At 47.1% G+C, this 14,625-nt stretch overlaps 1 protein-coding gene across 1 annotated transcript in view; it reads right to left on the bottom strand.

Moving 5' to 3' along the window:
• Window positions 1–14,625, bottom strand: part of UBAC2 (UBA domain containing 2) — a 165,429-nt gene that overhangs the window by 5,035 nt on the left and 145,769 nt on the right. Inside the window, exon 8 of the mRNA XM_073348554.1 lies at window positions 12,899–13,021. Within this exon, the coding sequence (XP_073204655.1) occupies window positions 12,899–13,021 (123 nt within the window). The remainder of the gene's footprint in view (window positions 1–12,898; window positions 13,022–14,625) is intronic.

The raw sequence follows: 14,625 nt of genomic DNA, 5'->3' as shown, positions 1-14,625 counted from the left end.
ACCATTCTTATGGCTCTTCTCTGAATCCCTCCAATTTATCAACCTCCTTCTTGAATTGTGGGCACAAGAACTGCACACTTTATTTCAACAGCAGTCACCACAGTGCCAAATACAGAGGTAAAATAACCTATTTCCTCCTACTTGAGATTCCTCTGCTTATGCATCCAACAATCACATTAAGCCCTCTGGCCACAACGTTGCACTGGGAGCTCATGTTCAGCTGCTTATCCACCACGACTCCCCAATTTTTTCAGAGTTACTGCTTCCCAGAATAAAGACCCACCATCATGGTAGTATGGCCTACATTCTTTGTTCCTAGATGTGTATTTTTTACATTTAGCCATATTAAAATGCAAATTATTTGCTTGCGCCCAGTTTACCAAGTTATCCAGACCTGTCCTCTTCATTATTTATCACTTCCCGAACCTTTATGCTGTCTGAAAACTTTATCAGTGGTGATTTTATGTTTTCTTCCAGGTCACTGATAAAAACGTTAAATAGTGTAAATAGAGTGAACCTAGCATTTGTATCTGGAAATGCAGACTGTGCATATTCTGAACATAATTTTGACTGGATGTTGGCAAGAAAGCTGCATTTTGTTTTTTTGGCAGTACTTTCAGTATTGTAACATTTATCCTGGATTTCAAAAATATTTTTCTCTGATTTAATCTATGCATATATTACTAAAGGTTTTGAAAACTAATAAATTGTCAGGTTGTCAAATAGGTCACTGATAATTTTTGTGTGAGTGTCCCTTTTAAATGCAACATTTATGTCTCATCTTTATGGGAAGAATGAATTATGCTACTTTTGACATCTTTGCAACAATAGTCTCACATCAAACTAGATTTCATAACCAGCAGCATCTAAAAGTCCCTGTGTGGGGAATGATGACCAAATAGCAAGTGTGAAAAATTAGAATACTTATTTTCCTCCCAGGTTGCCTATATAAGAAAAAACCTGTAATATCGATCAGGACGGGATATCAGGACGTCTGGACAGGGCCAGCCCACAACATTTTGGCACCTGAGGCGGGGAGCTCAAATGATGCCCCCATGCCCCCTCGCGTGGGCCAAAACTTTGAAAGGTCCCAATTCTGACTTCTTCCTGTTCTACTCCTCTCCTGGTACTGCTCTGCTACCTACCCCAATAAAGGAGAACTAGCAATTTAAAATGCCTTGTTCAAAAATGTTAAGTAACACTTAACTTTTAAAAGCCTGAACAGCAAATGTAACTTTTCTTGTCTGCACAGTAAACACTGGCATTTTTATCTGTTTGAATAATCGAAGTGGTGCTTTCTGTGCCTTCTTGGTTGCAAAGATTTGAACTGCTTCCTGAAGGTCATGCTCTATTGAGATGGTTGCAAGGCCGACCAACCTCTCCTGTGTCATTGTGGAGCGTAGATGTGTTTTTATTAGCAGCTTCTCCAAGCTGAAGTTTTCTCCACTGGCAACTGTTACAGGAAGTGTTAGAAGTATGTGCAGAGCAACAAAAGCATTTGGAAAGAGGGCGGTCATCTTATTTGTGCACATATATTCCAGAACAACCTTTGGAGTTGATCTCGCCTACATGTATCTTGAAAGGGCTTTCAGTTCATCCCCTAAACCACTTGCATCAATATTGTGCATGTCATCATGTGTCAACACTGTCTCTAGTCCATGCATTGCTGGTGTAAGTCTTTTTCAGGTATAGTGAGGAGTTTTGGAATATTATACAACATCCCAAATATACTGCTGTGTTCCTTGAGCTGCACGAAACGTTCTTCAACTGACTGTATTGCACTAGCTAGCACCTGGTTAAAGAATTCAACTTTGAATTGTTGTTTGGGGTCTCTTATGGAATTATCCCATGCCTCGTAATCAAAATGTCTTCTTCTTTGGTGACTCTTGTATTCTTGAATGGGTGGGAAAATAGCTTCAGTGTGAAGTTCCTCTGCCAACCTCTGTGCACTCTTCAGAACATTTGGAAATCCCTCATCTCACTAGTAAGACTGTAGGTATGACTTTGCTTTGTACAGTTGTTCCATTGCTCCAGATATATCAAGGTCAACACCATGGAGTCTCTTGCTTACAACATTTATTTCAAACAGCATGTCATGCCACAACACTAAGCCACACAGAATTTTGAAGTTATGTATGTTTCTGGTGATTCCATTTCCCTCTGCCACTGTTCTCCCACAAACAGTTCCTGTCATAGCATTATCCTTCATAATGGCAACTATGGCATCATCTATCTTCCCAATTTGGTGTTTGATAGGCTTTATCGCCTCCACTCGACTTTCCCATTTTGTGGCCCTCAGCGGTTTCAGTGTCAGAGAGGATGTTCCCAGATGTTGCTTCAAAGTTTGCCATCGATGAGTTGATGCAGAGAAAAACACACAGATGCTTTGAATTACATTAAAAAATTCAACAGCCTCACTAGAAGCTGATGCTGCATCACTGACCATCAAGTTCAATGAATGAGAACTGTATGGGACAAAAAAAGCTCAAGGGTTTAACTCTCTGATCCGTGTCTGCACTCCTCTGTTCTTTCCTCTCATGTTGGCACCATCATCGTAGACCTGACCTCTTATGTCAGCTATCGCAATTCCCGTATCTTCCAGCTTTTTAAGAAGCACATTTGTCATACCAGCTCCTGTAGTATCATCAATGTCAATAAATTCTCAAAAATGCTCTCTGACAGTCACCACTGCAGGGACATTTTCACTAGGTTCTGTTGTTGTTACAAAACGCACCATTAAAATCATTTGTTCCATATGGCTGATGTCAGGAGTGCAATCCAGAATAACAGAGTAATATCTTGCTGACTTCAGATCTGCCACAATCTTCTGTTTGACTTTTGTTGCCAGTAACTGTATGATCTCATTTTGAATTGTTTTTCCAGGGTAGTGGTGTGTGTACATTTCTTTGGTGGTTTCAGAGTAACAGCCATGTTAGTCTGTATTCGCAAAAAGAAAAGGAGTACTTGTGGCACCTTAGAGACTAACCAATTTATTTGAGCATAAGCTTTCGTGAGCTACAGCTCACTTCATCGGATGCATACTGTGGAAAATACAGAAGATGTTCTTATACATACAAACCATGAAAAAATGGGTGTTTACCACTACAAAAGGTTTTCTCTCCCCCCACCCCACTCTCCTGCTGGTAATAGCTTATCTAAAGTGAGCACTCTCCTTACAATGTGTATGATAATCAAGTTGGGCCATTTCCAGCACAAATCCAGGTTTTCTTCCCCCCCCCCTTTTTTTTCCCACACACACAAACCCACTCTCCTGTTGGTAATAGCTTATCTAAAGTGATCACTCTCCTTACAGTGTGTATGATAATGTTGCCGGCACCCAGTGCCGAGAGGCTAAGCAACAGCTGGAGTTGGTTCGCTACCCGGTGTGCTACACCCAATAATCACAACGGGGTGGAGAAGCAGAAAAGTTTATTTGCAGCTGCAAAAGGGTACAGGGAGAATAAGATCTCAAATCCTGCACACAGAGCAGGAAATTACACAGGCTTTTATACATCCTTTTTTCCAGCATACTTATCCAATAGCAAGCGGCCCTAAGTATCCATATAGCCAGCCAATCCAGTTCCCAGCTAGTTCCCTTGTTCTCTGTATCATTTGTTAAACCATACATAAAACTGCTTTATTCAGCATTTTCCTTCCATATCTGCCCTGTTTGGCCTTGTTTAGTTTCAGGCAGTCTGACTCTGCAACATATATATGCTTCATCGACACTCGTTGTCTTCCATCCCCTCGAGTTACCTAGTGGCCTTGCCCCAGTGTCCCCAACAACTATCAAGGTGGACCATTTCCAGCACAAATCCAGGTCCCCCCCCATTTTTTTTTTCCACACACACAAACCCACTTTCCTGTTGGTAATAGCTTATCTAAAGTGATCACTCTCCTTACAATGTGTATGATAATCCAGGTGGGCCATTTCCAGCACAAATCCAGGGTTTAACAAGAACGTCTGAGGAATGGGGGTGGTGGGGTAGATAGGAAAAAACAAGGGGAAATAGGTTACCTTGCATAATGACTTAGCCACTCCCAGTCTCTATTCAAGCCTAAGTTAATTGTATCCAATTTGCAAATGAATTCCGATTCAACAGTCTCTCGCTGGAGTCTGTCCTGTAGTAGGTGACTTCTGGGAACTCTTCTGGCTCTATCAATCTGTTTCTTCACTTCCGCAGATGGGTACTGTAGTTGTAAGAATGCTTGATAGAGATCTTGTAGATGTTTGTCTCTGTCTGAGGGGTTGGAGCAAATGCGGTTGTATCGCAGAGCTTGGCTGTAGACAATGGATCGTGTGGTGTGGTCAGGGTGAAAGCTGGAGGCATGTAGGTAGGAATAGCGGTCAGCAGGTTTCCGGTATAGGGTGGTGTTTATGTGACCATCGTTTATTAGCACTGTAGTGTCCAGGAAGTAGATCTCTTGTGTGGACTGGACCAGGCTGAGGTTGATGGTGGGATGGAAATTGTTGAAATCATGGTGGAATTCCTCAAAGGCTTCTTTTCCATGGGTCCAGATGATGAAGATGTCATCAATATAGCGCAAGTAGAGTAGGGCGTTAGGGGACGAGAGCTGAGGAAGCATTGTTCTAAGTCAGCCATAAAAATGTTGGCATACTGTGGGGCCATTCGGGTACCCATAGCAGTGCCGCTGATTTGAAGGTATACATTGTCCCCAAATGTAAAATAGTTATGGGTAAGGACAAAGTCACAAAGTTCAGCCACCAGGTTAGCCGTGACATTATCGGGGATAGTGTTCTTGACGGCTTGTAGTCCATCTTTGTGTGGAATGTTGGTGTAGAGGGCTTCTATATCCGTAGTGGCCAGGATGGTGTTATCAGGAAGATCACCGATGGATTGTAGTTTCCTCAGGAAGTCAGTGGTGTCTCGACTCTTCTTAGATGCTCCTGGAGTATAGCATCAGCATATTCAACTGATCTGAAGTGCTGCGCAGTGCTAGGTTTTGGGTAGCAAGCATTCTCACAATGGCAATGAGCCTTTTCAGAACATTTTGCCAGTAAAGAGACTGATGTAATCTTCTCTTGATGCTGATCATCTATGGTGGCCTTTAACCTTAGTCTCATCTCAGGCTCTTTCCACCTATGGAATGCTCTCTGGTGATTTGCTGTCTTCTCATGGCATGCCAGATTTCTAGCCAGATTTTTCCAGTCCTTTGTTCCTATAGAACCCAATGTGGCTGGAATATTAGACTGGAAGAGTTTGCCACAAAAACAGTATGCAGCATTCTGAGTTTTTGAGTACATAAGCCATGGCCTCTCACTTTGTCACCATTGGGGATTTCAAGCCAGTAATGTGTTGGATGGAAACTTCTATTTTCATTGTCTTTGGGGAACATGAAGTTTTTCACTTGCTGTAGCCTATGCAGGACAAGGAAGTCCCTCAGGCTACTGCTCAAGTGGGTCCACAGTCCTGGATCATCTAGACTTACGGAACTAAACTCAGCAGCAGCTGTTTCTTGCACCTACACTCTCTCTGATCTACACTTTTCTTCAGGAATGTGCATGGTTACATCCATTGGAGATGGAGATGTGGATGGTGCAGTAGCTGCACAACTGCACTCTGGCTAACTGGAAGATCAGGCATCTCCTCACCACTCACATCCTCACTGGGGTCGGAAGGCTCACCGTGAACATTTGTGTCTATATATCTCAGGAGAGCTCCTTCCTGCTTAGATAGAAAAGCTTCCTTTGCTTTCTTTCTTTGTCTGAATGCTGCCCCAGAGGGTCATTTTTTTCTTTCACTCATGACTGCTGTTCTGTGCCAGCTATAGTGGCTCTCAATGCTCAATTGAAGGGGACAAATAAGCAGGCTGGTAGCAGGGCCTGAGTGAGGGAAAATATCAGCGTCTTAAGGCCCTAACTGGCTCCTACTAATTCAGTTGACTGTCTGTTCTCCTCAAGAGGGCTCAGGGAAGCAGCAGGAAACAGGAAACTCCCAGAGAAGCTAGTGTTAATCAGTCCAGGCTCCTGGGGATGCTAGAGAGGTACATCAGTCCAGGCTCCTGGGGATGCTAGAGAGGTACATAAGAGGCTCCTCCTCCTCTCTCTCTACCTGCAGCTCCTGCCGCTTTCTGTTATTCCCTCTCACCTTTTCTCCTGCCTGCCTGTTACGCCTCTTGTGCCCTCCTTCCTCCAGCACAGCACTCCACCATCTCTGTGCATCTAGAGCAGAGAGAATACATATGCACCAGCAGCAGACACAATTTTCTACACTCCGGGTCCTAGTGGCGCCCCCCCCCCCGACAGTCTGGCACCTGAGGCGGCTGCCTCAGTTCGCCTCATCGTAAGGCCAGCCCTGCATCTGGTCACCCTAGATGGGGTTTACCAGGTCTTCGTGATCCCCTGCTGGAGGACCCACTGCTCTACTACATCCCACCCCAGGAAAAAGCTTTCTGAGAGGAAAAGGGAAACGATCATTAGACCTCTGGGCATAGGCACCAACTTTTAGTTTTCCCAGGAAGTGCTCCACCCCCACTCTGCCCCTTGCTCCTACCTTGCTCCTTCCCCCAAAGCCTTGCCTTCTCTCTGTCTCTTCCCACCCCACTCTCCCGAGTCCCCAACCTCACTCCGGCTCCCACCCCCTGCCCTTACTCCACTGATGTCCATTCCAATTAGGTGTTCGCACGTTGTGTGCACAGATGTCGGAAACTTTTTCCCTTAGCAGCTCCTGTCAGGAGGGCAGGGGAACCCCCTAGAGAGGCGCCCTTATGGCAGTGTGTACCCTACTGGCCCAACCCTCCTTCGGTTCCTTCTTGCCGTTGACTCAGACAGAGGGGGAGGGGTATGGGTATTGTAGTAAACATGAACAACACATCTCGAAGAACAACAATTACGAGAGGTAAGTAACCATCTTTTCTTCTTCAAGTGCTTATTCATGTCCATTGCAATTAGGTGACTTCCAGGCTTACCATCAGAGGTGGGTAGGAGTCATGGAACAATTGATTGGAGGACAGCCCTGCCAACTGCTGCATCATCTCTGGCCTGCTGGTTGATGGCATAATGGGCTGTGAATGTATGCACTGAAGACCAGGTAGCTGCCTTGCAGATCTCATGGATGGGGCCTGCACCAGAAAGGCAGTCGAAGACGCTTGCGCTCTGGTCAAATGGGCCATGATTGCTGGGGCTGGGACCTTGGCCAACTCATAGCACATGCGAATGCAGTCTGTGATCCAGGGCGATATGCGTTGCACAGAAATTGGAAGGCCCGTCATTCTACTGGCTATGGCCACGAACAATTGGGTTGATGTGTGGAAAGATCTCGTGCACTCTATGTAGAATGTGAAGGCTCTTCGAACATCCAGCACGTGTAAGCTGTGGTGCTATGGGCTTGTATGGGGCTTTGGAAAGAACACTGGCAGACAAATATCCTGTCCCATGTGGAATTGGGAGACTAGTTTGGGGAGGAATTTAGGATGGAGTCTAAGCTGCACCTTGTCCTTATGAAACACCATGTAAGGGGGTTCAGAGGTCAGAGCTCTCAGCTCAGAGACCCTCCTTTCCGACGTAATGGCCACCAGGAACGCTACCTTCCATGAAAGGTAGAGGAGGAAACAAGTGGCCAGGGGTTCGAATGATGGGCTCATGAGTTTGGAGAGGACCAGGTTCAGATTCCAGGTTGGGACTGGAAGACGAGAATATGGGTACACCCTCCAGTCCCTTAAGGAAGCGCACCACCATGGGATTTGAGAGCACCGAATGCCCAGATTCCCTTGGATGGAAAGCTGAGATAGCTGCCAGGTGCACTCTGATACATGAAAGAGACAAGCCTTGTTGCTTGAGGTGTAGCAGGTAGTCCAGAACAAATCGGGATAGAAACCTGGAGCGGTGGAATACGTTTGGGTTCACACCAGCAGGAGAACTTTTTCCACTTTGCCAGATATGTTGCCCTGGTAGAAGGTTTCCTATTACCAAGGAGAATCTGTCTCACTGGCTGAGAGCACTGGCTCTCCATGGGATTTAGCCATGGAGTTTCCAAGCCATGATGTGCAGAGACTGTAGGTTCGGGTGGAGAAGGCACCCATGGTCCTGTGTGATCAGATCTGGGTAGAGGGGCAGGACTATCGGTGCGTCTTCAGACAGCTCTAGGAGAGTCATGTACCAATGCTGCCACAGCCAAGACGAGGCAATCATGATTACCATCACCCTCTCCCTGAGAATTTTGAGCAGGACCTGGTGGACCAGCAGGATTGTAGGGAAGGCATACTTCAGCCCCTCGCCCCACAGTATTAAGAACACATCAGAAATTGAACCCAGGCTGTGGTTTTGAAATGAGCAGAACTGAGGGCACTGTCTGTTGTCTTTGGTGGCAAAGAGATCTACTTGGGGATAACACCACATTTGGAAAACTGACTGTATGATGTCTGATCTGACTGACCACTCGTGAGCCTCATAGGAGCTGCTGAGGTGATCTGCCAGCTTGTTCTGTACCCCGGGGTGGTAGGATGCTTCCAGCTGAATGGACTGGGATATACAGAAGTCCCAGAGGAGAAGGGTCTCATGGCAGAGGGGTGAGGAGCGAGCTCCGCCCTTTTTGTTTATGTAGAACATGGCAGTGGTGTTGTCTGTCAGGACTCTCACGCTGTGACCTTGCAAAGTGGTGTGAAAGGTTTGACAGGCCAGACGAACCGCTCCAAGCTCCTTCAGGTTGATACGGACGGGTATCTCGTCTTGCGACCACAGACGCTGTGTTCTCAGATCCCCTAAGTGTGCATCCCAGCCCAGATCCGATGTGTCCGTTATTAGCGTCAGAGAAGGAGGGGGCACAGCAAAGGGGACTTCTGCACAGACTACTGGTCAGTCCAGCCACCAACACAGGGACTCTCGGACCTGCCCGGTATTGTTACTATCAGGTTCGGGGGGGTCTGAGGACAGGCAGTAACATGCTGCGAGCCATGCCCATATGGGCCTGAACCTCAGTCTGGCATGCTTGACCATGGATGTACAGGCTGCCATATGTGCTATTAGCTAATTCCTGACAGTCGTGGTGGGGTATTGTAACATTGTCCTGACAATTTGCTCTATGGCTTGAAATCTGGGCTCTGGAAGGCTCGCTTTCACCTGTACTGAATCCAGGACCGCTCCTCTGAACGCTATCCTTTGGGTAGGTATGAGTGATCACTTGTTTATGTTGAGGAGGAGCCCCAGTCTGCGAAAGGTGACAATTGTCACTTGGGACTGTACCTGGTCCGTGTATCGTCCTGTCAGTAGCCAGTTGTCGAGGTACAGGTACACTCAAATTTGCCTTTTTCGCAGGAAGGCCACCACCACCGCCATGCAGTTGGTGAACACGCGGGGGGCTAAGGACAGACTGAACGGGAGCACCGTGAACAGGTAGTGCTCTTGGTTTATTACAAACCGGAGGAAGCATCTGTGTGCCGGATGGATGGCAATGTGGAAATAGGCATCCTTCATGTTGAGGTCAGCGTACCAATCTCCTGGATCCAGTGACGGGATGATAGTGCTTAGGGAGACCATGTGGAACCGGAGCTTGACCATAAATTTGTTGAGTCTGTGAAGGTCAAGAATGGGTCGGAGACCCCCCTTTGCCTTGGGAATTAGGAAGTAACGGGAGTAAAATCCCTTTTCCCTTAGATCATGGGGAACCTTCTCCACTGCCCCATCTCGAGGAGTGAACAGACCTCCTGCATAAGTAAGTTGCTTGTGAGAGAGGTCCCTGAAGAGGGACGGGGAAGGAGGAGAACTGGAGGGAGTATTCCACCTGTATCGTGCGTAGGACTGAGCGGTCCGATGTTATACAGGACCATGCACGGTAGAAGTGGGATAGCCGGTTTAAAAACCAGGGGAATAGATCCTGGAACTGGGTTGGTAGGCTGTCCTCGAGTGTGCCTTCAAAACCCTTGCTTGTTCCCTGGCTGGGGTTTATTCTGGTCTTGGTCAGGCATGTTATTTGACAGCCTACACCTAGTATTTCTGTCCTGTCTGTGACATGGGTTGTGCCTGGGGTGAGGTTGGTACTGCCTCTGCTGCAGAGGCTGGGGCCTGAAGGGCTTCCTCTGGTTTGCTGGTGTATGCATCCCTAGAGATTTCAGTGTGGCCCTAGAATCCTTAAGGCTGTGTAGCCTGGAGTCAGTTTGCTCCGAAAAGAGGCCCAAGCCCTCCAAGGGTAGGTCTTGCAGGGTGTTTTGGATCTTGGGGGGAGGCCAGACACCTGTAACCACGCTGAACACCGCATGACCACTCCTGAGGCTATGGTTCTGGCCGCAAAGTCAGAGTAGGGGTAGGAGTAGGGTGGCAGAACAAGAACTCGTAGCCCTTGGATGGGGCGAAGTATTTTCTTTCCACCCCCCTAGCCGTTGGTGTGATGGAGGCCGGGGTTTGCCAGATTGTATTGTAGTTGCTCTGTATGGTCTTTATCAGAGGGAGCGCAACTCTGGAGGGACCTCCAGGAGCCAGGATGTCCACCATCGGATCCTCCTGCTCGACAGTTTCCTCCACCTGGAGGCCCATGTTGAGGGCAATCCTGCGGAGAAGCTCTTGGTGGGCCCTATGGTTGATCAGTGGCGGTCCTGAAACTGATGTACCCGCCACCGCTTCATCTGGGGAAGAGGAGGACGTGAGCTGCTGTTGGTTGCTCTTGTCCTGACCTTCCTGTAAGTCCTCATGGTCCTGGGCTGCGTCAGGGCCCAACGAGGCTGCCACCTCCTGAGATGTTGCCTGTCTTGGTAACAGCGCGAGCACTGGACCTGTCACTGTCAGCTGCTCTTGGGGATCCGAGGGCGGTCTAGAGAGTGTGGCCTCTCTCACCCTCAAGGTGTGCCTATATGGTGACCTAGAGTGGCGTCGCGTAGAGTGCCCAGACCTAGACGCTCTAGAAAGAGTGCCCTGTTGTTGATGATAGGCCCATGGGGTCCAGAAAGGCCACTGTCCTGGAGGTGGCCACTGTGGCTGCCACACTGTGTGGGACTCTCTGCTGCTCACGGTCTGGTGCCTGATGTAATTAGAGCGACTGGAGTTGGCTTCGGAGCCGGAGGATGCTGACAGAGAGGACCAAGGCAGTGCCGATCCTTGAGCAGCCACAGGATGCCATGAGGTGTGAGTTGGGGACTGGTGCCAAGATGATCGGGACCGCAAACAGTACAAGGTGTCCCAGGACCGAGGTCTCTCATGTGGTGCTGGGGAGGTAGTTGGCACTGTGCTCCGGTGCTGGGCGACTGCTGGCATCATGGAACGGTGCCTAGTCGCTGACGAGGGTGCCGTGGGTACGTCGGCCTCCAGTGCTGTAACGTTGCGTTGGGTCGTGGGTGCCGGGGAGTGGCGTTACGCCGAGCTTGAACGGGAACGGTGCTGTGAGCAGTGCTGTATCGGTGACCTTGAGTGGCACACCATTGCTGGTTTCCCTCTGGACGGCACCTGCCTGGGTGGTGCTGGAGGCTTCTCCCTGCATGGGAGGGGATTTGGCGCCGACAGCTCGATGACGTTCTTCGCTGCCTCAAATGTATCAGGAATGGAGGGGTGTTCCAGGACCTCCTCCAGCCACTCATTGGCACTGAAGTCGCTGGGCACCAGATTCAACGGGGCTTGTGGTGCCAGAGTCGATGGTGCCCGTTCCTGGTGGGGGCCTGCATCCTGTTTTTGCATGCCAGGAGCCTCTCTAAGCATTTTGGTTGCTCTTTGAGGGGAGTGCCCTCTTTCCCCCTCCTTATGACACTTAGCCGGTGCTGGAGAGGTTGAGCGGTTGGTTGGCATGCCTTGGTGCCGGTGATTTGCGGTGCCAGATCACGCATCGATGCCAGGACACCTCTGACCAAGGAACCCGGGCCTGGTACCAGGTGGTCTGGGCCCACTGGTTGCAGCGCGGCCTCCATGAGCAGCTGCTTAAGATGAAAGTCTCTTAGTGTGTGGCTTGAAGGCCTTGCAGATTTTGCAGTGCTCAGCCTGATGCACCACTCCCAGACACCAGAGACAGGAGTCGTGGGGGTCGCTGTTAGGCATAGACGTGTGGCAAGTGGCGCAAGCTTTTAAATCCTGGGCTTGCGGCATTCCCTGCAGCCCAAGGCTGGTGCTGGAACTAACTCCCAGACACCTAAAACTACAAACTGTATCTAACTAACTTGATGACTATCTAAGAACAACTCTAACTAGAAAAACCAAATTAGCTAAGGGATAACTCGCAAGTGAGAGAGAGAAAGTTCCAGCGCCGTCAGGGACGGTAAGAAGGAACTGAAGGGGGGTTGGGCCAGCAGGGTACTATATACAATGCCATAAGGGCGCCACTCTAGGGGACTCCCACCATCCCGATGGGAGCAGCTAAGGGAAAAAGTTTCCAAAGTCTGTGCACGTGACACACGCACACCTAATTGGAATGGACATAAACAAGCACTCCAAGAACATAGCAATTCCTGTCTTATTTTAATGAAACAGAACTGTATTTACTGAGTTTTATACTGCACATGTGTAGCCATTCACAGCTGGCATAAAATTTTTATTTGTGTTATGTGGCTTGATGTGTATACATGACGGCGTGTGGAAATTTTAGAGGGCAAGCTCAATGAAGGAGAATCAAAACTTCCCTAATAATAGCTCCACCCATATTCAACATGAATAATGCGAACCAATTGCCATTCTCCATTTGTTTACCATATTTGAATAGTAAAACTAGCTGGTTGTTTTTTAAAAAAAGCTATATACAAAGCCAGAAATTCTAAAATAAATTTGCAGCTCTAATCCCATAAACGCAATTGCATTAGTTCAATCTGTCTTTATGTTGTAACTGTCATTTAGTATTCTCGTTTGAGCTACCAACATATTAACTGTATAGAGGGTTACCACAGTATAATGTTACAGATTATGATAAATGGTACATGTAGCCAACCCCTCATCCATTTAAATTATGTTTTAAAATACAAAAATATTTACCTGTTCCTCAGAAACCTCAGCAGGTGGAGGTGCCTCTTGCTCAGACTGGCGATTATCTTGATAATTTGCATGATGTCTACGACGTAAAGGAGGAAAGAGTCGATTCCAGTTAATCACCCTGCCCTGAAACCAGATATTTATTATTATTAGTCCTTTAACCCAAAAAGGATATAAAAAACTGACAGTTTTGTATCAATTGTATTGAATAAAATGTTTATTTCAAACAACAACTTCTATAATATCATAGTCTTTAATAATTACAGTACTCAAAAGGGTATATTTTCTTGCTTTACTAATTAATCAAAATGTTTCTGCTACATTAAGGAAACATATACTAACAAATAGGAGCTATCTGTTGTATTTATTTCCTGTTTAAGGCTCATGTTAGTGTTCCATATGTGTTGAAGGAGCTGCAGCCCACCACCATGAAAGAGAGCAACTCTGAGTTCTGGTCTCTTGTTCCCCAAGTAAACAGAGGTTTGACTGCTTCTGTTGCAACAGACATAAAACCTGATCTTTCACTTGCTCTGTGTAGCTGACAGGAGTTCCATGCACTGACTGCAGGATCAAGCCCATAACGTCAAGATGTGTGAGCACTTTGTATTACTTAACAGCAGCTCTGCTCACCGATTAAAGGTTGGAATCGATAACTCTGAAGTCTAGTTCTCCTTGGGCAGAAGGATAGTGGCTGAAACATAGATCATCACAGATGGGAAAGGCAAAAAATGCAGGAGATTAAGGAGGAGGCAATGAGTGGATTTCTCAGGGCACCAACAAAATCACAGAAGTAAACTCAGGATAAAGCCTACTGAGAATGTCTATGATACAGTTGCCATGTAAAAGTTTTCTGTCAAGGTTCCTCCCCCACTCTGAACTCTAGGGTACAGATGTGGGGACCTGCATGAAAAACCTCCTAAGCTTATCTTTACCAGCTTAGGTCAAAACTTCCCCAAGGTACAAAATATTCCACCCTTTGTCCTTGGATTGGCCGCTACCACCACCAAACTAATACTGGTTACTGGGGAAGGGCTGTTTGGATGCGTCTTTCCCCCCAAAATACTTCCCAAAACCTTGCACCCCACTTCCTGGACAAGGTTTGGTAAAAAGCCTCACCAATTTGCCTAGGTGACTACAGACCCAGACCCTTGGATCTTAAGAACAATGAACAATCCTCCCAACACTTGCACCCCCCCTTTCCTGGGAAATGTTGGATAAAAAGCCTCACCAATTTGCATAGGTGACCACAGACCCAAACCCTTGGATCTGAGAACAATGAAAAAGCATTCAGTTTTCTTACAAGAAGACTTTTAATAAAAATAGAAGTAAATAGAAATAAAGAAATCCCCCCTGTAAAATCAGGATGGTAGATACCTTACAGGATAATTAGATTCAAAACATAGAGAACCCCTCTAGGCAAAACCTTAAGTTACAAAAAAGATACACAGACAGAAATAGTTATTCTATTCAGCACAGTTCTTTTCTCAGCCATTTAAAGAAATCATAATCTAACACATACCTAGCTAGATTACTTACTAAAAGTTCTAAGACTCCATTCCTGGTCTATCCCCAGCCAAGACAGAATATAGACAGACACACAGACCCTTTGTTTCTCTCCCTCCTCCCAGCTTTTGAAAGTATCTTGTCTCCTCATTGGTCATTTTGGTTAGGTGCCAGCGAGGTTACCTTTAGCTTCTTAACCCTTTACAGGTGAGAAGAGCTTTCCCCTG

The sequence above is a fragment of the Lepidochelys kempii genome, chromosome 1 (assembly GCF_965140265.1).
Source record: "Lepidochelys kempii isolate rLepKem1 chromosome 1, rLepKem1.hap2, whole genome shotgun sequence".
NCBI lineage: Eukaryota > Metazoa > Chordata > Testudines > Cheloniidae > Lepidochelys > Lepidochelys kempii.
This window is presented reverse-complemented; position numbering and strand designations above follow the sequence as displayed.